This window comes from Morus notabilis, unplaced genomic scaffold, assembly GCF_000414095.1.
Source record: "Morus notabilis unplaced genomic scaffold, ASM41409v2 Scaffold1602, whole genome shotgun sequence".
NCBI classification, from domain to species: Eukaryota; Viridiplantae; Streptophyta; class Magnoliopsida; order Rosales; family Moraceae; genus Morus; species Morus notabilis.
In genome coordinates this window covers 51,355-78,200 of record NW_010358688.1, presented here as the reverse complement: position 1 = coordinate 78,200, position 26,846 = coordinate 51,355, and the positions used below count along the sequence as shown (strand labels likewise).

At 35.1% G+C, this 26,846-nt stretch overlaps 2 protein-coding genes across 2 annotated transcripts; one reads left to right on the top strand and one right to left on the bottom strand.

Annotated features, from left to right (window-relative positions):
• Window positions 1–904: 904 nt before the first annotated feature.
• LOC21386465 (putative ABC transporter C family member 15) lies at window positions 905–16,090 on the top strand. The gene is made up of 11 exons (XM_024162275.1): window positions 905–981; window positions 4,152–6,505; window positions 6,584–6,670; window positions 9,861–10,511; window positions 10,658–10,822; window positions 11,135–11,429; window positions 14,371–14,585; window positions 14,757–15,062; window positions 15,183–15,246; window positions 15,341–15,580; window positions 15,778–16,090. Exons 1-11 carry the CDS (start codon window positions 957–959, stop codon window positions 15,891–15,893), a joined length of 4,518 nt encoding a protein of 1,505 aa, XP_024018043.1. The 5' UTR covers window positions 905–956; the 3' UTR covers window positions 15,894–16,090.
• A 5,347-nt stretch (window positions 16,091–21,437) lies between these two features.
• Window positions 21,438–26,791, bottom strand: LOC21386464. Its single transcript, XM_010092980.2, has 10 exons — window positions 26,364–26,791; window positions 25,467–25,587; window positions 25,117–25,202; window positions 24,195–24,612; window positions 23,997–24,097; window positions 23,771–23,837; window positions 23,354–23,581; window positions 22,566–23,027; window positions 22,159–22,231; window positions 21,438–21,854 (listed from the first exon to the last, which is right to left on the bottom strand). Exons 1-10 carry the CDS (start codon window positions 26,768–26,770, stop codon window positions 21,604–21,606), a joined length of 2,214 nt encoding a protein of 737 aa, XP_010091282.1. The 5' UTR covers window positions 26,771–26,791; the 3' UTR covers window positions 21,438–21,603.
• Between the last annotated feature and the right edge of the window lie 55 nt (window positions 26,792–26,846).

Sequence of the window (26,846 nt, the reverse complement as noted above, 5' to 3'; positions counted from 1 at the left end):
TTTTTAGGGAGTTTTCACGGAATCAATAATGCTATAGTCTAAACATACAATAAAAAATTAAAGTGAACTCAATATGAAGCATATGTGTGTGTGTGTGTGTGTGTGTGTATATATATATATATATAATCAAATATGAGAAAGAAGATAGGCCACTTAGCAGTATAAAAAATATTTTTATCATAGTGGAATCTTTCTTATAGGACTAAGTATTACGAAATTAGTATCTTTGCATTACGAAATCTTTTGTCAATTGGCTTTACAAACAGAAAAAACTGCATCCTAAAGTGACTTTAACAATATACTCTTTTTCAATTTAGAGAAAAATGTTGAGCTTATTTGGATCTGAATTTTTACACCTTATTCTTAATTAATATACTTTTAACTAATATAATTATTTGATTAAAAAAATATTAATAATGAATAATAGGTAAAAAAAAACGAGCTCCATAAACTCTAAACAACATTTATCTCATTTTTCCTTTTATTTATAATCATTATAGTCTAGCATTTCCTTCATCTCTCTTTTTTAAGAGAAAAAAAATTTAAAAGAGTACTTTATTAGCCTTTACTGCCTTTTCAGTTTTAACCGAATCAGAACTGAGAACCAAATGCAAATGGCATATAAATATAAAGCTTTTATTTATTTATTTATTTAAAAGGTCACAAGAAAGCGTTGCAGCCAAGCGCCATTCTTACACATGTTAGTGGTCCACTTGATAAGGAAAACTATTTTAAACAGGAGTCTGGAGCAACTTTGCTAGCTATCTCATTGGCTAGCAGCTTTTATTTGGCTAAGTTATTGGTCACGGGCAAATTACCTGTATAGTTGCGATTGACAATATGTCTATATATATATATATATGTATGTATGCTCAGTCCAACAACATACATGAGACTACTGAAGCAGTGAAAGAGAATTAAGGTGGTGAGGCTTTGGGAATTAGACAGAAGACATCATGTTCGATTTACGAAGCCCCGCAAGTAAGTGCTTGTCTAGTTCTTAGCAGCTTCACCAGAGCTTTCTTTCTTTAATTTCACACGTAAAAACACATGAAAGCACCCTTGAATTCTCACTTTCCTGCTCTCGTGTTCACTCATCTTTCTATACTTCCAACATTAAGAGAAAACCATTTCATCTTTCTCTCTCTCTCTTTCTTCTTAAATTATTGTGACCGGAGCAAAGTAGCTGCCACTTTTCTAAAAGAAAAAAACACACTAGTACCACCGATTCAGAGCATCACAACTAATAAAAGATGAATTTTAAATCTAATTAACTCGTAAGATAAGATTATATTATACTAGAGTATGGTGTTCAACATTATTGATGTCTTTTAGTATTGTAATTCTTTGTAAATGGAATGCAAATCAATTAATTAGTTACTTGCTTGTAGGTATTAAATTAATGCAATTTTTTTTTTTTTTTTTGGGTGTGTGTTTGTGTAAGTGAGCAGTTCTTTCCCGTGGGCCTGCAATTATTTTTTCGGGTTATGCTTTCTATGCTGGCTTAACAAATATGTTTTGTTCCTAGCTAGGGCTGTTTCTCGGACTTGTCGAGAGAATATTATTGCTACGTTGTGTCGATTTGTCTTTTGTTGAGCCTTTTATAAACGTTTCCAGCTGGTTGTAGGCGTTTAAATTCATGGAATGATTCATACTAAATATATATGTGTGTGTGCGTGTTGCATTGCATCATGTCAATTTCATAGATTGGTGCCCAATACCAGTCAGCTCATTAATTTAAAAAAAGACTTACTTGCTTATTATTTACTTTGAAAGTACTATATATATATATAATATAATATAAATTACGGTTGTTTACAACAATTTCGTTTTCTAGTTCCTATTTCTATAAAATATAATTTTTAAATATTGAAAGTCACTTTCCGATGTGATCAAGTACTTCTTTTTCTGCGCATATTATGATGCAAGCCCCTATTAGTCAGTCAATTACCTTTTCTTTAGTGAATAATTGTTATGTGAACTATTTGCTTTTAATTTTGTACTCTTTCTTCTTCATATTCTCTTTGTTTGATGGGGGACCTACTATGCCGAGAAAAAAAACCCGTGTAGCCGGACAGAAACAATAGCCTTTCTTGGTGGGTCCCATCAAGGGGAGCCTATTATTCCTGATATATATATATATATGTATATATTAGTCTTCTCGTTGACTCTTGTCCATTGTTAATTGGAACAAGCAAGTAAGAGAACTAAGAGCTTATCCTCTTCATTTTGTATTGGAAGTATAGATGAAAGCACCCCTATACATATATATGTGTGTGTGTGATATCTTTCCTTCGGCAAAAGCTTGTAAACTAATTTGGCAAACTTAACTAAGGTAATTTGACAAATAATTTAGTATACAAATGCTAAGACGCTCCAACTGGAACGATGCTACAGTCTGTAGAATTCATAAATAAAAATATTTTTTTTATCAGTGATAGTGTTTAATAATGACGGTGTCTCTAAGTATTTTTTTATAAAAACATAGAGCCTCATTTCATATTATGAATTGCTAGGTTACCTACCCCACATAAGACAAAATGGTGGGTCTTAGAAGAGGAACACATCATCTTGCTTGTGGTGTAGGATAGACTAGGACCTACCGTATTCTAAAGGGAAAAAAAAAAAAATGCTTAACTTGCTCTTGTCTTTTTTTAACTTCCCTTTCCTTTGTTGAAATCACACCCATAGCCATCGCCACTATCTTCCTGCTCAGAATTTCTTCTCTTCATCCTATTTTTTATGATTGTAATGTGTAAAAGATAGAAATATAAAAAGACCTCATAAGTAGGTACATGTGATGAGTTTAATTGTCTAAAAAGAAGTCAAAACAATAACATTTGGGATACAAAATAATAACACAATATATTGTCTAGTGTCTACCGTCCCTACAATCCTTCAAGAGCTTTTTTTTTTGGTTGCATTCTAATAATTGGAAATATGCACCTTATAATCGTTTGCCGTTCATTTTCTATTCATTAAACACCTGTACCTAACAATCCAGTCAATCATCTGTTTGATTGGAACAAGCACTCAAAACACTCCCATCACTATGCCTTCTTTCTACATCATCATCCACTACCCAAATGAAAAGCAAATATTACATACAATTTTCAACTCAAATCCAAAAGTAGATTTCAGCTTCAGTTTTGTAGGTTAAAAAATGGACAAAAAATGACTTCTTTCACTACTTTTTTTAATTGGATTGTTCTGTTGTCATATCATTAATGCTCCACTACATGTTCTATACAGTTTAATCTGATCGATTTATGAATTAGTCACGTCGCTTTATGTCTTTTCTTGCCATTATGTGTTTTCTTATTTTCTTGTCATTATGTGTTCATAATAAGACACTCCATAGTCCCACTAATGGGTTGCGCAGTGGTGGACTGATGATAGTTGGAGAGAAAATTGAATTCGAACTTCAAATAAAATTTGATTAGGTTCTTTCCGTTTCATTGGTAAGTCACGGTATTTCTAAAATATAAGAGATGAAAGACGGGATTAGGATTAAACTAATGGTGGAGGAGCCTCTTGCTGTCTATAGCTCAAAGAATTAACCATGTCAATAACCTAATCCCTTCACAACAATCACATATCTCTTAACCTAATCCAATACGATGAAGCAAATCCATTGTCAGTCTAGCCTGTGTAAATACTTTTACTGGGTTGAAGCTCTAAGTAGTAAGAAGTATAATTTTATAATCATATAAAAGTCTATTAGATAGGAGACCTAATTTAGATTATGATCATATTTTATTTTTAAGTATCACAGAAGGAGCAAATTTTTTATTTTTTATTTTTTATTTTTCCTTTTTCTAGTTTGTCTGAAAAGTGAAAAAAGGAAAATTTTTAGTTAGACGTTTTGCACCAATTTTCAGTTAGAAGTTGCTAAATTTTGTACATTTAGCAGTTGTTTATAGATGATGAAGCTGTACTAATTAGTGCATGTTAAATCAGTATACAATACATATCATTTCATATATAATATTTGCAAGAATGCAGCAAACTGATACATTGTTCCTCATTGAAAGGGAAAAACAATAGAGATAAGATAAAAACAAGCATTTCTTACGAAGATGTCAATAATCAAATATGCATATTGAAAGTAAAAGAAACGTGAACTTGATCAGTTTTTCAATGCTTGACAGGTTTAACTCAGCTTCTTCAGTTCCAGCCCGCATGGCTGCAACAAAATTTTCCCTGCTTAGGAGAGCAGATCAGCATAGTGGTGCAGCTAGGATTTCTTGGAACCTTCATACTTCATTCGGCGTTGAAAAGTATTGGCCGAGTACGAAAACATGGAACAGACTTTGCAGATCAAGGTGTAGAGAAGTCTTCGATTCCAATCAGCTTCAGCACCATTTGTATATTGATGATGGCCTGTTCCCTTGCATTGATGGGGGCTCGTATTTCAGTGATTCTAATGCTGCTCAATGGAAGTAGAAACTATTGCAAGCGTAGAATCTACGCGTTTTCCTCTGAGGCTTTGCAAGTTTTATTTTGGGCAGCATCAGCTATTGCAGTCCATAAGGTTGTCAAGAATGAGCTCATCAAGTTCTCTTGGCTGCTAAGATCATGGTGGCTTTGGAGCTTCGTCATGTCTATGATCCATGTGGCTTTTGATACGCATCTCCTGATCACGAACCGCAGCGAGCTTAGACTACGAGATTATGCAGATTTCTTCTGTTTTCTTGTATCCACCTGCCTATTTGTTGTTTCAATCAGAGGAAAAACGGGCATTGTACTACATGAACCAAATGGTATCACTGAGCCATTTCTCAATGGTAAAAGTGATAAACATATAGAAAACAAGAGGGAATCTGCATATGCGAAAGCTTCTCTTCTCCAACTTGTAACATTCTCTTGGCTCAACCCCTTGTTCGCCGTTGGATTCAGGAAGCCACTTGACCCGAACGAAATCCCGGATCTTGATATCAAAGACTCTGCTGCATGCCTCTCTAGCTCCTTTGATGAGAGTCTCAAGTGTGTTAAAGAAAAAGATGGAACCACAAATCCATCCATCTATAGGGTAATTTGCACATTTGCCTGGAGAAAAGCGGGGATAAACGCGTGTTTTGCGGTGATAAATGCAGGCGCCTCATATGTTGGTCCATATCTTATCAACGACTTTGTGAGCTTTCTTAGTGAGAAAGAAACTAGAAGCTTGAAAAGTGGGTACTTTCTTGCACTAGCCTTTTTAGGTGCAAAGATGGTTGAGACAACAACACAAAGGCAGTGGATTTTTGGGGCTCGACAACTAGGCCTGCGCCTTAGAGCTGCTTTGATATCTCACATCTATAGAAAGGGGTTAGCTCTTTCAAGCCGATCCCGACAAAGCCGAACTAGTGGGGAGATGATCAACTATATGAGTGTAGATATCCAAAGAATCACAGACTTCATGTGGTACTTAAACATAATTTTTATGTTGCCTGTCCAGATCTCCTTTGCAATCTTCATTCTCCACACAAACTTGGACTTGGGTTCTATGGCTGCATTGGCCACAACTTTATTGGTTATGTCTTTGAATGTACCGCTCACCCGAATCCAGAAGCGATATCAAACGGAGATCATGGAGGCCAAGGACAATAGGATGAAAGCCAATTCAGAAGTGCTTAGGAACATGAAAATACTCAAGCTTCAAGCATGGGACATTCAGTTCCTTCACAAGCTAGAAGGACTGAGGAAATTGGAGTACAATTGTCTGTGGAAACTGATAAGAGTATCTTCTGTTACAGCTTTCATATTCTGGGGAGCGCCTACATTAATCTCTGTGGTGACTTTTGGCTCATGTATTCTGATGGGGATTGAGCTCACGGCCGGGAGAGTTTTGTCGGCGCTGGCCACTTTCCGGATGCTGCAAGATCCTATCTTCAATCTTCCTGATTTGCTCAATGTGATTGCACAAGGAAAAGTTTCAGCAGATAGAGTAGCTTCCTTCCTTCAAGAAGAAGAAATTCAGCAAGATGCCATTCAGTATGTTCCGAAATGTCTGACAGAGTTTGCAGTTGAGGTGCATAATGGGAAATTCAGCTGGGAACCAGAGTCAAGAATCCCAACTCTTGATGGAGTAAACTTGAGAGTGAAGAGGGGAATGAGGGTGGCGATTTGCGGGACTGTAGGGTCGGGAAAGTCTAGCCTGCTCGCGAGCATTCTTGGAGAAATGCACAAGCTGTCAGGGAGTGTGAAGATCAGTGGCACAAAGGCATATGTTCCTCAGACTCCTTGGATATTGACAGGAAACATTAGGGAGAATATTTTGTATGGGAATGAGTATGACAGTGCCAAGTACGACAGAACAGTGAAGGCGTGTGCTTTGATGAAAGATTTCGAGCTGTTTTCTTGCGGGGATCAAACCGAAATCGGAGAGAGAGGGATAAACATGAGTGGTGGTCAAAAGCAAAGGATACAAATCGCTCGTGCCGTCTACCATGATGCCGATATATATCTACTAGATGACCCTTTCAGTGCTGTTGATGCTCATACTGGCACCCAACTATTTAAGGTGAGTTTTACTTCCTCTACTATTGTTACTATTGTTGTATTATGCCTCTAATTAATTAGGTTAATATGCTGCTTCTAGGAATGTCTCATGGGACTACTCAGAGACAAGACCATTCTTTTTGTTACACACCAAGTTGAGTTTCTTCCAGCTGCAGATCTTATTCTGGTAAGATATAACATAACCTCAATTAATTTAAATTTCTATGGACTTCTTTAGGTACAATTGTTGAAGTAGGTGGATTGTGGCACATTTGCTGTCACATCTTCTGTTTTTTGTAGTTTGTGAAGCAAAGTTATTAATGAGGGTATGGTGTATGGTACGGGAGAGTGCCTTACTTCCGTGGACAAAATCTATTTTTTTTTGTTTTTGTTTTGTTGAAGACCACGTCTTCTTGCTGTCACATCTTCTGTTTTGTTGAAGACCAAAGGTTACAGAGTCTTCAACTTGCAATCCGAAAAGATGACTATTAGCAGAGATGTAAAGATTGATGAAGGAGCATATTGGGATTGGGAGAAGGCTGAAACCAAGTCTACAAACAGTAACCATGTTAAAAGAGATGTGGCTGTCATAGGAGATCAACCTGTCGTGGAAGATCAACTTGATCTTGAGAATGATACTAATGAAGAAATCTCGGTTAGAGGTACAAGACCTCTAGATGAGATCTATGAGAGATGTAATGTGGCTTTAGTGGCGCCTGCTAATCATGAAGAGGCTATAAAGTCAGCTAGTTGGAAAGCTGCAATGGAGGAGGAACTGAATATGATCAACAAAAATGATACTTGGCAGCTAGTAGAAAGGCCTACTGATAAAAGGGTGATAGGTGTAAAATGGGTTTTCAGAACTAAGTTGAATCCAGATGGTTCTGTTAACAAGTTAAAAGTAAGGCTAGTTGTCAAAGGTTACTCTCAGCAATTTGGAGTAGATTTTTCTGACACCTTTGCTCCAGTGGCAAGGCATGATACTATAAGATTGTTGATCGCTTTAGTAGCTCAAAAAGGTTGGAAGATTTTCCAACTTGATGTCAAATCTGCATTTCTTAATGGCTACTTGAAGGAGGAGATATTTGTGGAGCAACCCCCATGTTTTCTTAAAAAAGGAAATGAAGACAAAGTGTACCAGCTCAAGAAGGCCTTGTATGGGCTAAAGCAAGCACCGAGGGCTTGGTATAGCAGGATAGATGATCATTTGCTGCAATTGGGGTTCAAAAGAAGTCCTAGTGAGGCCACTCTCTATGTGCAACAAGCAGGTGATGATTTATTAATCATTTCTTTGTATGTTGATGATCTTCTTATAACAGGCAGCAACATTACTTTAGTGCAAAAGTTCAAAAAAGAAATGCAAAATGTGTTTGAGATGACTGATTTGGGAGAAATGTCATATTTTCTTGGTATGAAAATTCTTCAAACTGAGCAAGGAATTTTCATAAGCCAAGAAAAATATGCTAAAGATGTGCTGAAAAAGTTTGGCATGGAGAATTGCAAAGATGTTAGCACTCCACTGGGTTTGAATGAGAAATTAAGCAAAGAAGATGGAAGTGATAAAATTGATGCTGGAATTTATAGAAGTTTGATTGGTTGTTTGCTATACTTGACAGCAACACGACCTGATATTATGTTTGCTACAAGTTTGTTGTCAAGATTTATGCAAGCTCCAAGTGAAATACACTTCAAGGCTGCAAAAAGAGTGTTAAGATATGTGAAAGGAACAACAGATTTTGGTGTTTGGTTCAAGAAAGGAGAAGAGGTTCAGCTGATTGGATTTGTGGATAGTGATTGGGGTGGCTCACTTGATGATATGAAGAGTACCTCAAGCTATATTTTTACCATTGGTTCTGGCATGATCAGTTGGAATTCTAGAAAGCAGGATGTGGTGGCTCAGTCAACAACTGAAGCAGAGTATATTGCTGCTGCAGCCGCTGTCAATCAAGCCATTTGGCTAAGAAAAGTTCTTGAAGACTTGCATCATATGCAAGAGAATGCTACTGTAATTTTTTGTGACAATCAATCTACTATAGCTATGACAAAAAATCTTGTGTTTCATGGAAGAACCAAGCACATCAAGATCAAATATCATTTTATTAGAAAAGCAGAAAAAGAAGAAGAAGTTAAGTTAACTCATTGCAGCTCTGAAGATTAGTTTGCAGATGTTTTGACTAAAGCATTGCCCAAAGCAAGGTTCGAACAACTAAGGAAGAGTTTGGGAGTTTCCAGCAAAAGTGCCAAGGAGGAGTGTTGAAGTATGTGGATTGTGGCACATTTGTTGTCACATCTTCTGTTTTTTTGTAGTCTGTGAAGCAAAGTTATTAATGAGGGTATGGTGTATGGTCGGGAGAGTGCCTTACTTCTGTGGACAAAATTTATTTTTTTTTTGTTTTTGTTTTGTTGAAGACCACATCTTCTTGCTCTATCTGTCTCTCTCCATATATGTATTTGTTAGTGTATTTTGTTATTGGCTTATTTTTGGTAAACTATTTGAAAAACTATTTTAGGCAGATTGGTTGTAATTTGGTGGTAACCTTGGCTGGCGCAACATTTTGGGAGGTTCTTAAGGAAAGTTTTGGTGGCACAGCAAAGTGATTGATTTGGTTGCAGAAAGTGTGTAGTTGACTTAGTGAATTAATGGCTGATAGATTTGAAGTTGGTGATGGTCTTTTGATTGGGTAATGCACGGTTGAGGTTGTACACACTGAATGAATATTTTGTGAGAGAGTGTGCTGTGATTTTAGAACCGTGTACGTGAGAAAGAGATTGTAAGGCCAAGGATCACTTGATGCGTTGTGACGGATTGTGAGAACATATTTTGTATTGGTTCTTCGGAAGAAGATTTCGTTGGTTTCGGGAGGAACCCATCAAGACGAGTGGTGCTCGCTGATCAAGTCTTCTAAGAAGGTTCTAGGCAACGGCAATATCTTCAAGGAGGGAGTCGTTGAGTGTGTAAGACCGTTTCGGTCCTTGTAATCTTTTGAATTTAGTGGATTGATCACTGTCTGGGCGTGGCCCCGCAGAGTAGGTGTGCGCACCGAACTGCGATACCATTTTCTGGTGTTCTTTACGTTTCTGCATTTAGTTTCTTGCATTTCTGATTTGCTGGCTTAATATCGAAACTTCTGTTATAACAGTGTTACAGGAAAGTGTTGTAACGCTTTCTGTGACATCAATAACGAAAACAGACCTTTCAGTATCTATAATGTATTGAAGTTACTGTAGAAAGCAAAAAACACACGTTGCTATTCATTTTTTGCTCTTTCGATTGTTCTTAGTTCTTTAAGTTTGCTCTATCTATTAGCCTATTTCCATCTTCCATAAATCCAACAACAATGTTATATGTGCTTTTAATCTGCTGATCAATTCTACAGGTGATGCAAAATGGAAATATTGCACAAGCTGGAACATTTGAACAACTCATGAAGGAAAATATAGGATTTGAGATCTTAGTTGGAGCTCATAGTCAAGCACTCGAATCAATCATCGCAGTTGAAAATACTAGTAGATCAGCATATGAAACGCCACCTGATAGTGAATCCAACACAGGTTCCATCACAAATGACGAGCTTCAACAAGCGCGTCACGAATCAGATCATAATATCTCCCTTGAGATAACAGAGAAAGGGGGAAAGCTGGTGCAAGACGAAGAGCGAGAGAAAGGAAGCATCGGAAAAGAAGTGTATTGGTCTTATTTGACGACTATAAAAGGCGGAATCCTAGTTCCATTAATACTCTTGGCACAATTATCATTCCAATCACTACAGATAGCTAGTAACTATTGGATTGCATGGTCTTGTCCTACTACAAGTGGAACCAAGCCTAAAATGGGAATAAACTTCATATTATTTATTTACACAGTACTCTCAGTCGGAGGTTCACTTTGTATATTGTTGCGAGCCACACTCGTAGGAGTTGCAGGACTTCATACGGCACAGAAGCTCTTCATGAACATGCTACATAGCGTGCTCCGATCACCAATGGCGTTTTTTGATTCAACGCCAACGGGAAGAATCTTGAGCAGGGTAAATCTATCATTTATATTTTAACTTTGATCTATGAGTATGAGTAAAAATCTGTAATTTTCATGTGTATCATTCTTTTCTTAAAACTTAAACCAAAAAAAATATATATTTCTAGTGATATCCAACGAAATAACTAAATTTTGCAGGCGTCTACTGATCAAAGTGTGATAGATATGGAAATGGCACACAAGTTAGGTTGGTGTGCTTTCTCAATTATACAGATTTTAGGGACTATTGCAGTAATGTCACAAGTAGCATGGCAAGTCTTTGTGATCTTTATTCCAGTAACTGCAGTCTGCATATGGTACCAAGTAAGGATTTTCTTCTCTCTTTTTTTCACCTTTTAGTTGTACGTGAATATTTAGTCCTTTTTAAAACACCGTGTTTCGAACTACAATTTTTGCAGCATTAAAAATTTTTTAACTAGATAACAAAAAGCTTGTGAAATTTTCTATCAGATTTGTTAGTATTTTTGGTAAGGAAAGAAAAAGTACTCCTTATAGCTGACATGTATATGTAGATATTTCATTGAAATGAATCCTCCAGAATAGCTCTAGTTTCATCTCTTTTCTCTTAGTAGATGGTTTTGGTGATAACTAACTAGCTGAGGGTAATTCCTTCAGCGGTATTACATTCCAACAGCTCGAGAACTGGGGCGGTTGGAAGGAATACAGAGAACTCCAATCCTCCACCACTTTGCAGAATCATTAGCAGGCGCTTCAACGATTCGTGCTTTTCAACAAGAACGTCGATTTACTGATTTAAATCTTTGTCTTATTGACATTCACTCAACGCCATGGTTTCACAATGTAGCTGCAATGGAATGGCTTTCTTTCAGACTGAATTTACTATCTAACTTTGTTTTTGCCTTCTCATTGGTTTTGCTCGTAACACTACCGGAAGGAATCATCAATCCAAGTGAGTATTGCAAACTCGAATTATGACTGGTTCATATGCTTATGTGACGACCTTAATTTTTTGTCATCATCATATGCTCATACTTACCATTTTTTAACCACTATCATTTACTAGTTATAACTTCTTAAAATTTCATGCCATTTTTTTTTACCATGTAAGTTAAAATGTTGTAGCATTTAGTTAGCATTCTGTTTTTAGCCATTCTTAAAATGCTGTAGCATTCTGACAGCATTCTGTTACATTAGTCATCAAAATACATAAAACACTATTTTATTTTACATATAAAATTCAACAGCGTTTTCAAAACACGTGATGCCTTCACAACCCACTTGCCCACATTCCACTGCTACATCCTCTTTGCATGCCCAGCAACAAGTTCAAGGAGCCGGTGCCTTAACCGTGCTTCCTACAACACGAACAAACTTAATGAGCTTTCGATCAACAAGTATCAATAGGTCATAATAGATGTAATAATTATGCATACCCATATATGCATTCATGTCATATATCATAATACATTCTGTGCTATTAAAATGTGTATGGCTTATGTTCTTCTTCTTTCATTACATTCTTTGTTCTGTTTTCTCATTTTAGTCGTTCACATCGTCTTTTCACGTTCTGAACGACTTTCATTTTCTGTTTCTCATTCTTTTCATTCTTCTTTACAGATACCATACCTTTATATAGAATGGTTTCTGTTTTTCATTTTCATGTCTTTTACTTCTTATGGGCCCTGTCCTGTTGTACCATAGCGCACATAACCAGTGAAGAGTGGGGTAGCTAACCAATCCAACTCAGTTACGGTTTCATATCTTTCATAGTCTCATAATAACCTTTCCTTCGAAGGCTGGTACAAACAGGACGTTTAGTCTCTTACCGTTTATCAATTTTCTCATTGAAACGGTAACTTTAGTTAAATTTTATTAATTTGTGCATTATTGAGCATTTTGTCATGAGATTAACTTTTCGCTAAAGTTTAACTTTTCATTTCTCTTAGTTTGATCTTGACTTAACATCGATACAAACTTTTTGCAGAATAAAGTTCTACGATTACATAAGTCTTGTAGATACCTACTCAACATAGTATCTAACATTCAAAATTCTACTATATGCACAATTTTTGTGCAATATAGAAAAGTAAGCTTGTTCGTGATATAGCCATAGAAAAACTATTGTACTTACCGAAATTTCACTAACAATGCGTCCTTTGTCTCCCTTGCTGCTGTTCGATTTCAACCGTTAATCGGCCCTATTGCATAAATTTTTTGATCGTTAGATTCAAAATCTAAGATCAATAATTATATTAAAATTTACGTTGGAAAGGTCTACAATCCTTATGTTTGGTATTCAACCTCAAACTATTTCCTATCTCAAGGATTTGCACTAAAACCGTGCAAATTACTCAGTCATGGGCCTAATTTTCAGTTGCAGTCTAAAACTGTGAATTCTCGTTGTGTTCGGTTTCTAACCATCACCAATTATCGAAACATCTTTCTTTTCACACTTTAATCCCATATTCCTCTTGAAATTCAGTTTTAGTTCAAATTACTCAAACTAAATTTCGACAGAGTTTCGCCTTATTTTTCTCATTTCCCGAGTTTTTAATAACTCGTTCTACTTCCGATTCCGGTACCTAGAGTCAAAATTCACATTCCTGAACACAGATTCCAACATAATATTGAACAAAAACACATGTTCTTCCTCAATCTAGGCTCACGGATTTTCAAAGAAAATCCATCAAAACTTCGTTCAATCGTTTTAATACTTACACCGTTAGACTCCTATTACGATGCTCTACAAAACCTCGGTTTTGATTTTTACTTTAACGGAAGTTTTCCGAGATGGGTTACTATTCATCTAACTCAAGAAATCATAGAATTCTCATTTTTAAATCCGAAATCTTACGTCTAGAAGTTGAGGTTTTTCACTGGAACGCCTCAGGTTATATTTCTACCGGACTGAACGGAAGAAATCTCAATGAAAATACTTGATTTTCCTTTCTCCGTCTCTCTCTAACAACTCTTTTTTTTTCTTTCTTCGTAACTCTCTCACGTCTCTTTCCTTTTTTTTTTTTCCTCTGCTATGCTTTACATGAAATATATAATGTAAGTAATGGCATTACACCAGAAAGTTTCATTCCTTACGTATGAAGTATATAACGTGAGTCATCAAGTCTCACATTTAAACGCCAGGTGGTGTTATTGCATGTGAAACTTATGCCCACCTCACGGTAATATTCTTTTACTTGTTTTTTATAACCGCACTTTAAAGATAAGCTTATATATATATATATATATATATTTATATAACTTAGTTCAATCTACTTTTCTGGACTGTCGAGTACCATGGGTCAAACTTCTCATGTTCAACCCAATTCTCTTGGGTATTTTATTAGTTAATTTATTTTTCTAAAATTATCATTTAAATTGATTCAGAATTGTCCAAACGCGTATCCTTACGGTACTCATTTTTTTAACAATTTTCTGCTTAAATTGACTCGGAAAAATTCTGTTCAGAAACTTTTGCGATTTTCTTTACGTCTAATATTTCTACTCTTTTTCAAACTGATCATTTGGTCACAAACCAAATATTTTAGTTTTTCATAACTAAAACATACTCGCTAAAATTTTTAACTTTTAACTGATATTTCACTATTCATAACTGATATTTACGAATTTTCTTTGTAAAAATATTTGTGTTATAACTTTAAACTTTTCGGGAGATTTTACCCCGTACATAAAGTGTCTACATAACATTTTTTTAATTACATCAAAATTCTACTACTCATTATTTCAGAAAGGATTTCGGTCAAATACTGGACTGTCTGGATTAGACATAAATTTTTTCCGGTCATTACAGCTTGCCCATCTAGTTTTCTAGTTTCAACATAAAAATGAGTCGTGAAACGAGCGCTAACTAAGTCGAGTTCGATTCTTTACAGGTATAGCAGGTTTGGCCGTAACATATGGAATAAATCTAAATGTTTTGCAAGCTTCTGTTATATGGAACATATGCAATGCAGAAAATAAGATGATTTCAGTTGAAAGAATTATTCAGTACTCGAAAATTCCAAGCGAAGCACCTCTATTGCTCGAAGATTCCAGACCGCCAAACAACTGGCCAGAAGTCGGAGAAATTTGCTTTAATAATTTGCACGTAAGCCTCTCTGTCTCTATATATATTTGCCAACATCAATGTCATAAAGGACTTGAACTTACTTTTACCTCTAACATGCTTAGTCATTCACATTTCACAACTCTTCCCAATGGCCGCAATTCTGACGTCTTAACAAATGCTGACATTTTTGTTCAATTGACCGAAATGCAGATTCGATACGCTGAACATCTCCCATCTGTCCTGAAGAACATCAGCTGCACATTTCCCGGGAAGAAGAAAATAGGAGTTGTGGGAAGGACAGGGAGCGGGAAATCGACCCTCATACAAGCCATTTTCAGGATTGTTGAGCCCAGAGAAGGAAGCATCATAATTGATGGTGTGGATATATGCAAGATTGGTCTCCATGACTTGAGGTCTAGGCTTAGTATCATTCCACAGGACCCAACAATGTTTGAAGGAACTGTTAGAGGAAACCTCGATCCACTAGAGCAATATTCCGACTCCAAAGCTTGGGAGGTAATACTTTAAACTCGTGCAACAGTTATCCAATCCTCATTCAACACTCTGAGGAATGTCTACCAAATTCATATTGGATTGTAATAAACTTTTTATTTGCTCATTATGTTTGAATTTCAGGCTTTGGAAAAATGTCAGCTAGCTTCTTTAGTCCGTGCACAGGAGAAGAAACTGGATGCCACAGGTCAGTTTCATTCATTAAGCTTTGATTATAATTATTCTATATCCCTTATCTACTTATAGCTATATATTGATTCAAATTTACACCCTATTAACAGTGGTGGAAAATGGAGAGAATTGGAGTGTGGGCCAAAGACAATTGTTTTGTCTGGGAAGAGCTTTACTAAAGAAGAGCAGCATTCTTATATTGGATGAAGCAACTGCATCAGTGGACTCAGCAACTGATGGAGTGATACAAAAGATCATCAGTGACGAGTTTAGAGATCGGACGGTCGTCACAATAGCTCACAGAATCCACACTGTTGTAAATAGTGATCTTGTTTTGGTCCTCAGTGATGGTAAGTTACCAAAACATGATATCAATATAATTGTGTTATAAGATCACATACACAAAAGATTCATGACAGCCAAGAGTAAGGTTACGTGTATAAACTTTTATCGCAGTTTTTTTTTAATATCAATAAAAGAATAACAATTCACATGTCACGTAATTTCTGATAAGGGATTATGATATTTAAGTTTTTTTGTGCAACAGGAAGGATTGCAGAATATGACACGCCCGCAAGACTACTCGAGAGAGAGAATTCCTTCTTTTCTAAACTCGTAAAGGAGTACTCCATGAGAGCAAGGAGCTTCAACAATATCGAGTAGGGCCTGCAATATGAGTCACGACACGACTTGAAAATGACAAGAATTTTGCGGGTTAGGGTTGAGAAAAAAGAGGTTCGGGTCAGAATTGGGTCGACCTGAAATTGACACGAAAAATATAGGTCAATTTCGGGCTGGACTCGCCTAACCCGAACACGACACGAAACTCATAAAAAACTAAAAAAATACATATATTTTTCAACACATATTTTAAATTTTATTATGAACTTGTGATATCATAATAGTTATACTCAAAATCTTATGCTATTATTTGCTTAATTTCAATGGATGTTATTGTAATTTAGTGTGTTATGAATTTTAAGTTATTTCTAATATGTAAAAAACTAAATAAAAGTATACAATTTTCGTATCAATTTTGGATTCACGGGTCAATTATGTGTCACGGGTCATTTTCAGATCGTGTTGTGTCAACTCGTAAAGTGGTCGTGTCGTATTCGTGTCGTGGTTTTTAAAAAATTTCGTGTCACGGGTCGTGTTCGTGTTGACTGTAAATTTTTAAAAAACAATCAAAACACGACACGAACACGACACGTGACACGAATTGCCACCCCTAATATCGAGTAGCTTCACATTTTTTGAAATGCTGCATTTCAATGGATAGTACAGTATAAGATCAACAATATATCTAGTAATTGTTAGGAATGCCCTAAGGAGAGAAAATATATTTTATGTATTTTATTTATTTTTGAACTGATTAATAATATACAAGAGGTTATTCATTATATTGCTATATGTCCTCAATTTATTTACATGTTAAAGTAATTAAAAAAAAATATGGCTCATTGACTATTTGATGTTAAACTGTTAGGATGTTGCATGCAATGGTTCTTTTTGTATGCAAGATAGACAACATTCTAAAGTAAATAGTCTAAATCCATAGTCTATAGTCAAAGGGGTTAGAGTGAGCATTTAGTTCATGTTAAGACTATTATGTGGTCTAAAGCCAATTAGGGAGATGGTTTGTCTTGACTGTCTAGAGCAAGTTGACTCCCGAATAGAGACATAGATATGTTGCCTAGTGGTGGTGACATATTGGACTTGGACTAAAGTGTGATTAATCTCTATAGTCCGCTTGAATAGATTAATTCACTTTTGATGTTCATTATGCAATAACCTTAATCCCGAATATGTAAATAGCTTCATGTATATAACTTGTGTACTTAGATGTTCCAAAGGCTAAGGCGTCTCAAAGTAGTAAGCTAATAGACCGGTTCATTGGGTACACAATTTATATTCGATGAAGGGTTTACTTATAGATATGGAATCATAGCTCTTATGAAGAGTAAAGGTTATGCTCTTAACGACATTATACTAGATTGGGAATGGACAAGGCCTTGGATCATTTGCATGGCAAATGATTTGTTATTCACATATAGTGAATAATTATTTTTTTATCAGATATATAATGGATCTTTAAGATAGCGTGATAAAAAAGGATTAATGGACTTTAACCTAGGTTAATCATGGATATCATATGAGGGTATTGCATATATGACAAGGTCATTAGACAAAGTAATCTACTGACTTACATAATTTGATATATAATTGAGAGTGCAGTTTTAGGTTTATAGTTGCATGACTCAAAAACTAATAATTATGTAATTGTATTATTTGGTATAGAATAATGATTACATGAATTATTGGAGCCTATATTATATTTGTCAAAACGGTCCCTTTACTAGCTCCGCGTAATTCATTTATGGGTGGTTATCAATTGGGATATTCATTATGGCTTTAATCCTTGTACTTAGTAAAGAGACAAATTTGGGATACCTCACTTATGGTGTAGGCATTTTTCTAAGCTAAAAATAGAACCGGATTTTTGTTTGATTTAATTAATAGGATAAATATTTATTTGAAAGATAAGATGTGAAATTTAAATTGATATAAGATCAATTTAAATTCTAGAAGATATGGATAGATTAATCATTTGAATGATTAAGTTAAATATCTAAATACTCTTATCTAGATAAATAAATATTATTTTTTTATCCTATTTGGATTTGAATTGAAACAAAAATCTTATCCTTGATTCTCTAATAGGTGGCGTTTATCTTGTGGATAAGGTGGAGAAGATTTTCTCCTAATTTAATTTTATTTTGGATAATTACTACATAATTGTTTGATTCAAATAAAGTTGACATGATTTTATTTTGAATTTAAACTAGATTTATGGAACATTATCCATGAAGATAAATCATAAGATAAGTGTAATTAAATTTTTGAAAAATCTAATCCTAGTGGTGGCTGAATTTTCTAAGCCTAAATTAGGTGGAAAAATTGTCAATTTCAAGTATAAGAGGAGATCAAAATTTGAAACAGAATTTTGGATATCACATCCTATGTGGTGGCAGGTTTTTCACAAGAAAAAACCTAGCAATTTTCGGCCACAGGAGGAGATAGGGGAGAGATAAAATCTTTTCCTAAAATCCCACCTAGTGTGCTAATATAAATAGGATCCAAACGACTCCTATATTTTTTTTAGACCACAAATTCTCAGGTGAGTAAATTTGTTATTATACCTCTCACTAATTATAACAAATTCTAGAGATATGAGTGGTTGGAAGGAGAAGCAAGCCGCGTGAATACCATTGAGAAACCGAGTGCCCTCACACTTCACCATCCGAGAATTGGAGAATAGTAAAGAATGCTAGTTGGTTGAAGCTTTCTCAGTTACATCCTCCTACGTCTTTGGAAGTCTCTTTCAAGGTATTTTAGATTGTTGAATAATTTATTGTATATGGCAATATGAGTTAGTACGATCTTTTAGAAAAAATTTTAAAATTTTACTGCGCATGTTTTCTATTTTTCCTACAGTAATTCATTTAGTCAATTCAGAAATGGAGAACTAGAACTGGAAGCTCAAGATACAATGGGCTTGTTCTTTTGGAGTTTAACTTGAGTATAATTTTTGAGTTGAATTTGAATTATAACTTGAGTTGAACTTGTAACTTGAGTTTGTGTTTGGTTGTATACATTTGAGTTATGATTTGAGATAAGAATCTTTTTGAGTTTGTGTTTGAGTGAGTTAAAACTTGAATTTGTATTTATATAGTATTTTAATAAAAACTCAATGCTGATGAAAAATTTTAATAGGGTATATGGGTTAGGTTTTATTCGTTTTTTCGTTGTCAACGTATAGAAAAAAAATAATCTCAATCAGAATTAAAACGAAAAAGTTATAGCATTTTTAAGAATAGAAAAATACTGTTTATTAATTTGAGTTCGAGTTTCTGAACTCGAGTTGAAGAGGAAACTTGAACTCGAGTTTAAACTTAAAAGAACATGAACTCGAATAAAGTTGTAACTCGAGTTGCCTTTTTTTGAGTTTTTCACTCAAAAGAACAAGCCCAACGTCTCTAGTACTCTGATGATGCCGAAGAACTAAAACTGTTATTGTAACGGCAAAGGCAATCTGAGATATTTCTCAAGTCTCGAGGACCTTCGGATTACCTTTCTTCGAGATTTAGGATATGTTCATTTGCACAATTCAAGTCATAACTCAAGTCATATTGCTACAGTGTTTTCTCTTACATAAATTTAAATTCAACTTTTTTATTACAATAGTTTTTCTCTAACATACACAACTCATGACTTGAGTTGTGCAAATGAGCACACCCTAAGTACGTCATGAGTTGTGCAAATGAGCACACCCTAAGTACGTAATAACTAAACGATAAACAACTTCTTATGTCCATTGTAAGAAAGAAGTCAGAAAAATATTAATGCATTGAGCTATTTAAAGTCTTAACAAATATGCATTTTTTAGTCGTTAAAACAATGAAATTATCGGTATATGTTACAATATGGGGATTTTATCATGAACAGAACTCATCTTCCTCATGGAGCGAAGCATGCATGGCAATCACGCAAATGGAGGGATTTCATATTTTATTTTATTTTATTTTATTTTGCAAGTTTGGGATTCTTTTCTTAATATGCTGGCTGTATATTTGGAGAGACGTACGGTTTCAACACAGTTGTAGCGCCTAAAGTCCCACATCAAATATGTATAAGAGATATCATTAGTATTTATATTGACTACTGTATTTTGCTGAGAATCAAACAGGATTTCTGAATACGGTTTTCAATCACTCATTCCAAATTTCAATTTCTGAACAGAAAACACGACAAAATGCAATTTCAAAAATATTTTTTAACTAACCCAAATGCTAACAGATTATTTCGTGCTTTATTTATGTGTATATATATTTCATTAAATAAGACAAGAAGAGTGAAATGTGATTTTATAAATTCATTTCCATCTCACGCAAATTTTAATTTTTTAATTTTTTTTGGTTTAATCTAGTCACTTTCCTTGTTATGCTTTTCTTGAATATGAGTTGTAGATGATTGTAAATGAAGCAATACGTGTCGATGTACTAAAAGGACCAAATTAGAAGTTATTACAACATAAAGTTAGAATGTGGTAGCGTAGATTTTACCTATCGTTAATTTTACACCCACCTACAATGTTTATATTATATCATGAGCTAATGTTACCTCTAAAATACTATGTGATTTTTCGGAGTAATTATCATGAGCTAATGTTACCTCTAAATGATGTGACATATGCATTTCTAACATGCTATATAATTAATTCCTATAAGATTCAGATTCTCACTTAAGAAGCATGCTAATTAATATTTATGAGTCCCCTTGTTTATTGGCATCCATCTTGATATTCTTCATCTTCTTTGAAGCTATAGGTTTTCACATTTTGCCTAATTTTATATCTGTATTTTTTTTTTTTTATGAAGATATATGAAAATAAGGCTACCATGTGTTGTTATGAGAAATATTAAAGTCTAATTTTTGGGAGATTACTTGCTGCTCTTATATTACTTTTCATACGCTCTTACATATAATAAAGTGTATTTAGCACCTAGTTATTTGTCATTCATATTGACATAAAGTTTTCAAATCATTTGTGTCCGTGTCATAAAATAGTGATTTTATAACCAAAATATATGAATCCCGAGATTTGAAAATTACGATAGTGCCATCGAAACTACCAATTAAATTTAAGTTATTATCCAAAGTTTATTATTTTAATGAATGAAGTATTAATTGAGTTTGTTATTTGTTTGTTTTTAGTGTCAGAAGAATCAAACACATGGATTCATTTTCCTGGTCTATTACCGTGCATTAGTGATGAATTATGTACTTCGAGATGCAAAAGAGCGTTTCCACGAGCAATTGAGGGAATTTGCAAAAAGGCTTTCTGAAGTAATTTAAATTAATGTTGAATTTATAAAAGTCCTAATGGTTGAGGGTTCCATATTTCTGTGCCTTTACTCAAACAATTTCCTCTCTTATTTTTTATTTTCATTTTTTAAATTTGCGTTAAAAGAATTTTAGTACTCTTTGCACAAAATTTTCCCTTAACCATGATTGGTACCTCATTAATTTTGTTTCTTTTATCATCAAATGTACATTTACATGTACCATATTATTGACCCGTTATTTAACTTTATACAACAATAGAATGTATAGTTAATATGATACGATAACTACAAGTTATCTTCCAAGTATTTTTAATCCTTTCACAAGATTGGAAGGTTGCAAAGAATTTAATCATTTCCCCACCTTCCCCTTTGGCCGTTGATCAGCTACATTGGACCATTATAAGAATTTAGTATGAGAGAATAACATGGCTGAAAGATATACAGAGAAGTGAGTAAGACGTTCTTTATTCAACCCAATTAGTATCCAAATGCTTTAGTTTTGAGAGCCATTTTTGCGTATCTTGAGATATATAGGGATTAGATGGCGTTTCTGTTTCGTTTTGGTCTTCTACAGAAGTTTGTGATACATTATCAGCTTTCTTCTCCCTTGCAACGTTTGGCTGCCTATTGGGATGCCTCACCTTGAGTGACAGCAGTCGAGAAACTTCATGGAGACCCCCCCATTTCTCCAGCGCGCGAGCAATGTCGTAGCGACCTGCGCCGAGGTCCATGAGAATTATCCAAAAAAAGAAGAACGAATACAATCGCAATAATCAACCAAGGCAAGTTCCATTTGTAGTAACTATTAGCATTGTAGTCACCAAAATATGTAATTTTCCAGTCATAGTCCAAATCAAAAGAAATTTTATTGAAGTAGCAAAAAATAAATCAAAAGAATTTTTATTTTATGAACATTTGGATCTAAACTTAAGCTAAGAGAACTTATAATCAGTGCAAAGGGAAACATATACGGAAAACAATGAAATCTCAACTGGGGAAAGGTATGTGTTTTGACCTACCTGCACGCTCAAATGTCTTTCTACTGGGCATAAATGATGGATCCATTCCCCAGCTCCTTTGAAATCGACTTATCTGTAATGTACATGTAATGGAACAACTTAACGAAGACGAAAAGGAATGGAGATTTCTGCTGTATAATGAATCTAGAAAGTATATAAAACCCCATATATGGAAAACCATATTTACAATTATAACTTTTATCATTTTTGCTACGCAACCTCGTGAACAATTTGCGACGTTACATTCATTCACTAATTTAAGAACTAAATATGTTTGTGTGACTAAGGGTATCATTTTAAGTCAGTTAAGTAGTGCTCATCATGTCTTGATTTAAACCCAAGTGAAACCAGCATGAAAAGTAGGGTTTAACTACCAAAAACCTACAACTCAAAGCTTTATGTAGTACCTCTTCCTGCAAATTTTCAAGGTTGTCCCAGTAACCCTTTGGTTTACGATGTTTATAAGCAAGGGAAAGGTTCATTAATGATGCTATCCTTCTAAATCCACCCATGCGTGTAATTGCCTTCTCAATATCAACCCTTCCATGTAAACGAAGTTGCTTACGCATGGGCATGAATCCTTCCTGCCCATGTTCTGAAATGAACTTTAATAGTTCAGACTTTAGAATTTCTATATCCCTCTGCAGGCCTGGGACCCTTGGCCTTTGTCTTGATGAACTTTGACAAGCGGAATCAGAAATTTCATAGGCCGCTGTATCGAAATCTTCATCACTGTCAAGATCAGATGAAGTGATTTCTCCTTCCATATATATCCTCTGATCACATTGTACTGAAGAGTGATCTGCCTCCCTCTTCTCTACATAGTCTCGAATTGCACACAAATTTGAAGGAAGATCTTCATATATAACCTAGCATCACAAGATCGTATAAGCAATTTGATGCTTGGAAAATTACCCGAGAAACAAACAGTATGACTTTTCATTAAAAGATAGGTTGACCACAAAAATAAAACAAGTTTTAAGATTAAATTTCATTGGTTAAGAAATTCCTCGCATATGGAAGACTAAATAAAATTTATATTGTCCAGCTCCACGGAAAAATACTATTAAAGAGTCCGTGTGATTTTTGCAGTGAATTACTCCAAAAGTGACGCATAACCTATGAATAATGGTAACTCATGAATTATGTGGAGCATACAAAAGAAAGTCTAACCAAGAATATGAGATATACCGACCTCTTCCATAATAGCTTCAGAAAGGAATGTATCCTTGTGCATTTTTGACTCAACAGTGTATTTTAACAGGGTGTGATGACTCCCTAGCTGCTCAAGAAGCCATTTTCCTTCAAATGAGTCAAAGTCACCTTCAACCTGCTCAAAACTGATCTCTTGTTCATGACGCTCACACAAGTCTAGGACAACACGCGCATGAAGTACCATGTAGAGAAGGCCCTTGCACCCTTCCTGCATATAATTTCAATATCAGAAAGTTAAAAGCAACAATACGGAAACGTAGAGATCTTACATTTCAAAGCAATTGGGCAATTTATCAACTACAGTGGAGAAGCACGAGCAGAACCACATGCACATAGAAACCCCATAATTAAAGAATAAGGTATCGCATTTTAAATTTGTAGAACATATAGTTAATACCTGAAGAATGCGAACTTTGTTGTTTTCTCTTGATAATATCCTACAAATTGCTAAATTTGGAACTATCCTGCAGAATTAGTTACACGAACAAATGACTTAGCAAGATAAAAATAGGGGGGGGGGGAGATCAGGCTACAAATGATCATAGAATTTCCCTTCCATATCCATGCTCAAGGGTAGAGTTATAGTCAGAAAATTCTTTGAAAAAAAAAAGGACATCACTTACTCAGGAAGACTTTCATAATCAGTCAAAACGTTCCATACTTCACGAACTGAAGCTTTCACTGTTATGCTAGCCGCAACGAATCGATGGACACCTCCATTTTCCTTCATGCAAAAATCATTTACCAACAGAAATAAATAAAAGTAAATTCCATGGAAGATTATATGGGAAGATAAGAATAGTTTGGGGTCAGAAACCTACCAATAGACCATCAAATCTTCGAAGGTGAACCTCATCCACCATGCAATGCCGATCCAGACTGCAAGCTTTTCCAAGTATGCCCAATTTACTATTTGACTCACCAATAGACGGGGTCAAGGGACCAAAATTAGAGACTGAAAAACCATTTTTGAACTCTGTAGGTGGTAGATTATCCTTTCCATCCAAAGCAACATCTCCATCTATTTGAAATGACCTACTAACAGCCGTGGAAGTTCTATCCAAGGAATTTTGAGTGAAGGCTATCTCCTGATTCCCATCGAAATTTCTTTCAGATCTACAAGCTAAAGCTCGAAGATTAACCGGAAGATCCGATCTAATAATTCTTTCCAAGAAGATGGCAGGAAAGTTGAATCTTGGTATCACATTAACTTCATATGATAAAATGGACGACGATGATCTGCAACAATCAGGATGAGAATAAAACAACACTATGATTTCAATAAGCGAGTGCTACACAGCTATGCAGATGAACACAGAGTAGATACATATCATATGCGCGTTAGTAATACTGTAAAAATATTGTACACAGTTAAGAATGTTATCCTCCAAAGGAGATATTCTCCAGAGCCAGTGTATGCCAAAAGCCAGAACTTTTCAGATTGGTATTGAATTTCAAAAAAAATAATCTGATCTTCACAAAAACTTTAAAGAGAAATAGGAAGAAGACAAAGTTTTGGTGGAATAATTCTTCTTATTCGTATAGGGGAAATATAAGGCTATACATAGCCAACTGTACAACAATTAGAGAAAAGTAAAATAAAGCTACAAAAGGAAATAATCAAAAGTCAATACAATTCTAGACCTACAATCACGAAAGCTAAAATCATGGAATTATAATGAAATCAAGGAAATCAAGGAACCGAGAAATCTCATTTAATCTAATATCTCCAATAGATCTTACCTCGTCCCACATTTTACAGACCATTTGCCTTCAAACTTTTTGAAATCCCCATCAACCATTGAGAAATGGAGTTCACGATCATAATCCTGAAAAGAAAACAACAGATGTGAACAAAAGTTGCGAGAGATTAAAACAAAATATTCTAAAACGACAAAGAACAAAGTAAATGGAAAAATGCAAGTAGTTTCAGAAAACTAAAAATAATGCCTTCAAGCTTTAGTTTCAAGTGAGACGCATACAAAATAAAAAAATGCCATCAAACCCACTTGGGTAATAGGTGGAATGATCCTATTTTCTATCCGCAAGCTCACCAAATGGTAAGCAATAACTTCGAGGACTTAGATGATTACAGAATGGATAAATTCTTGAAGGTCCAAAACAACCCGAGCTTCAATATGCCAATAGAGTGCCCTTTGGAAGCCTCTCTGTTCCAACCATATCCGGCCGGGATATGGGCATGGAATTCTCCCACTGCCAATTTAAGAACAGAATAAAACACACCATGAAACAGTCAGCTAAAGAACCATTTTCCAAAGAGACATACTACCCTTAAACATATATGATGAAATAGTTAACAATTTCCATTTACAGATTATGGCATCTGTTAAAATACTAATACAAAATTAAATCGATCTTATTGCAAAGCTAGTGTAGAAACTTTTATGCATACAACAAAAATACTTGATTAGTGAAGCCAAAAGAGTAACACTTCTGAACCTAGCAGAAGAAATGTGAAGTCAAATGAAAAGTTAGTTTACAACTAAGTTCTTCAAAAAATCGGGGTCTGTTGGTACATAGGTTGAAACCGTTGTTCGAACCAGTGATTTTGATTTTAACTTTTGAAATTTAAATTTTTTATGAGAAAAAAATATAATAACAGAATCAAAATTATGAGTTTACACTACAACAGAACCCATATACTAAACATACACTTATTGTTTAAGATGACTATCTAAGAGTGAAATTAGTAAAATGACTTTTTTTTTAAATAGTTTTACTCGAAACAGCTACTCGGTCGTGATCGTGCGGAGTTGTTCCAAAATCATTTTACAAATTATTTAACGTTATTTTTCTTACTAAAGTACGTATATCCTGTCACAAATTCACACTATTATATTAATTTGATATGGTTCAGACTAGTCAAGTATTAAACTTTTAATCAAATTATCACTCAAAAACAAAAACTTTTAATCAAGCTAATGAGACATAATTAGAAAATGAAAAGAATGATCGAGAATAATGACTACCTGGAGACAAGATTGGGAACGAAATCCGCAAGACGCTCGTAATCCGTGAGCGAATTCCAAACCGTTTCGACATCGGCGTGGACGAAAGTCTCCGCCTTGATTCCGCGTTCCCTCCACGAAACCACCTCCACTTCGCAATGCACCTTTCTCTCCTGATCCTCCCCTTCGCCTGCTACTCCTTCTTCTTCTCGGCACCTCTGCTTCCTCTTCGCCTCGCTCGGCGAGTAACGAGTCGCGGAGGAGTGGTTCCACTCGGAGGAGAAGGCCAGGCAGTTGCGTGGGGACTGGCGGCGACGGAGACATGGATTGGGGAGGTGCTGAGCATTTCTAGGGTTTCGAATGGGGGAGAATTGGGGAGAGAGAGTTCCGAAGTTGAACTTCGAAGGTTGGCAGTTGGAGGTGACCATGGGAGTGAGTTGCAGTGTGAAGTTCTGTGTGTGTGACTCGGTGAGTGAGTGAGTCGGATGGTTTTTTTAAAGGGAA

Excerpts from the sequence above, each read along its gene's own strand:
- LOC21386465 (XM_024162275.1), top strand. The coding sequence starts at position 957 with ATGTTCGATTTACGAAGCCCCGCAA. Across the intron at positions 10,512-10,657 it reads CGGGAAGAATCTTGAGCAGG|GCGTCTACTGATCAAAGTGT; the intron begins GTAAATCTATCA and ends TAAATTTTGCAG. Across the intron at positions 11,430-14,370 it reads GGAAGGAATCATCAATCCAA|GTATAGCAGGTTTGGCCGTA; the intron begins GTGAGTATTGCA and ends GATTCTTTACAG.
- LOC21386464 (XM_010092980.2), bottom strand. The coding sequence starts at position 26,770 with ATGGTCACCTCCAACTGCCAACCTTCGAAGTTCAACTTCGGAACTCTC. Across the intron at positions 25,203-25,466 it reads TTCAAGAATTTATCCATTCT|GATTATGATCGTGAACTCCA; the intron begins GTAATCATCTAA and ends TTTTCTTTTCAG. Across the intron at positions 24,613-25,116 it reads TCTGTAAAATGTGGGACGAG|ATCATCGTCGTCCATTTTAT; the intron begins GTAAGATCTATT and ends TGATTGTTGCAG.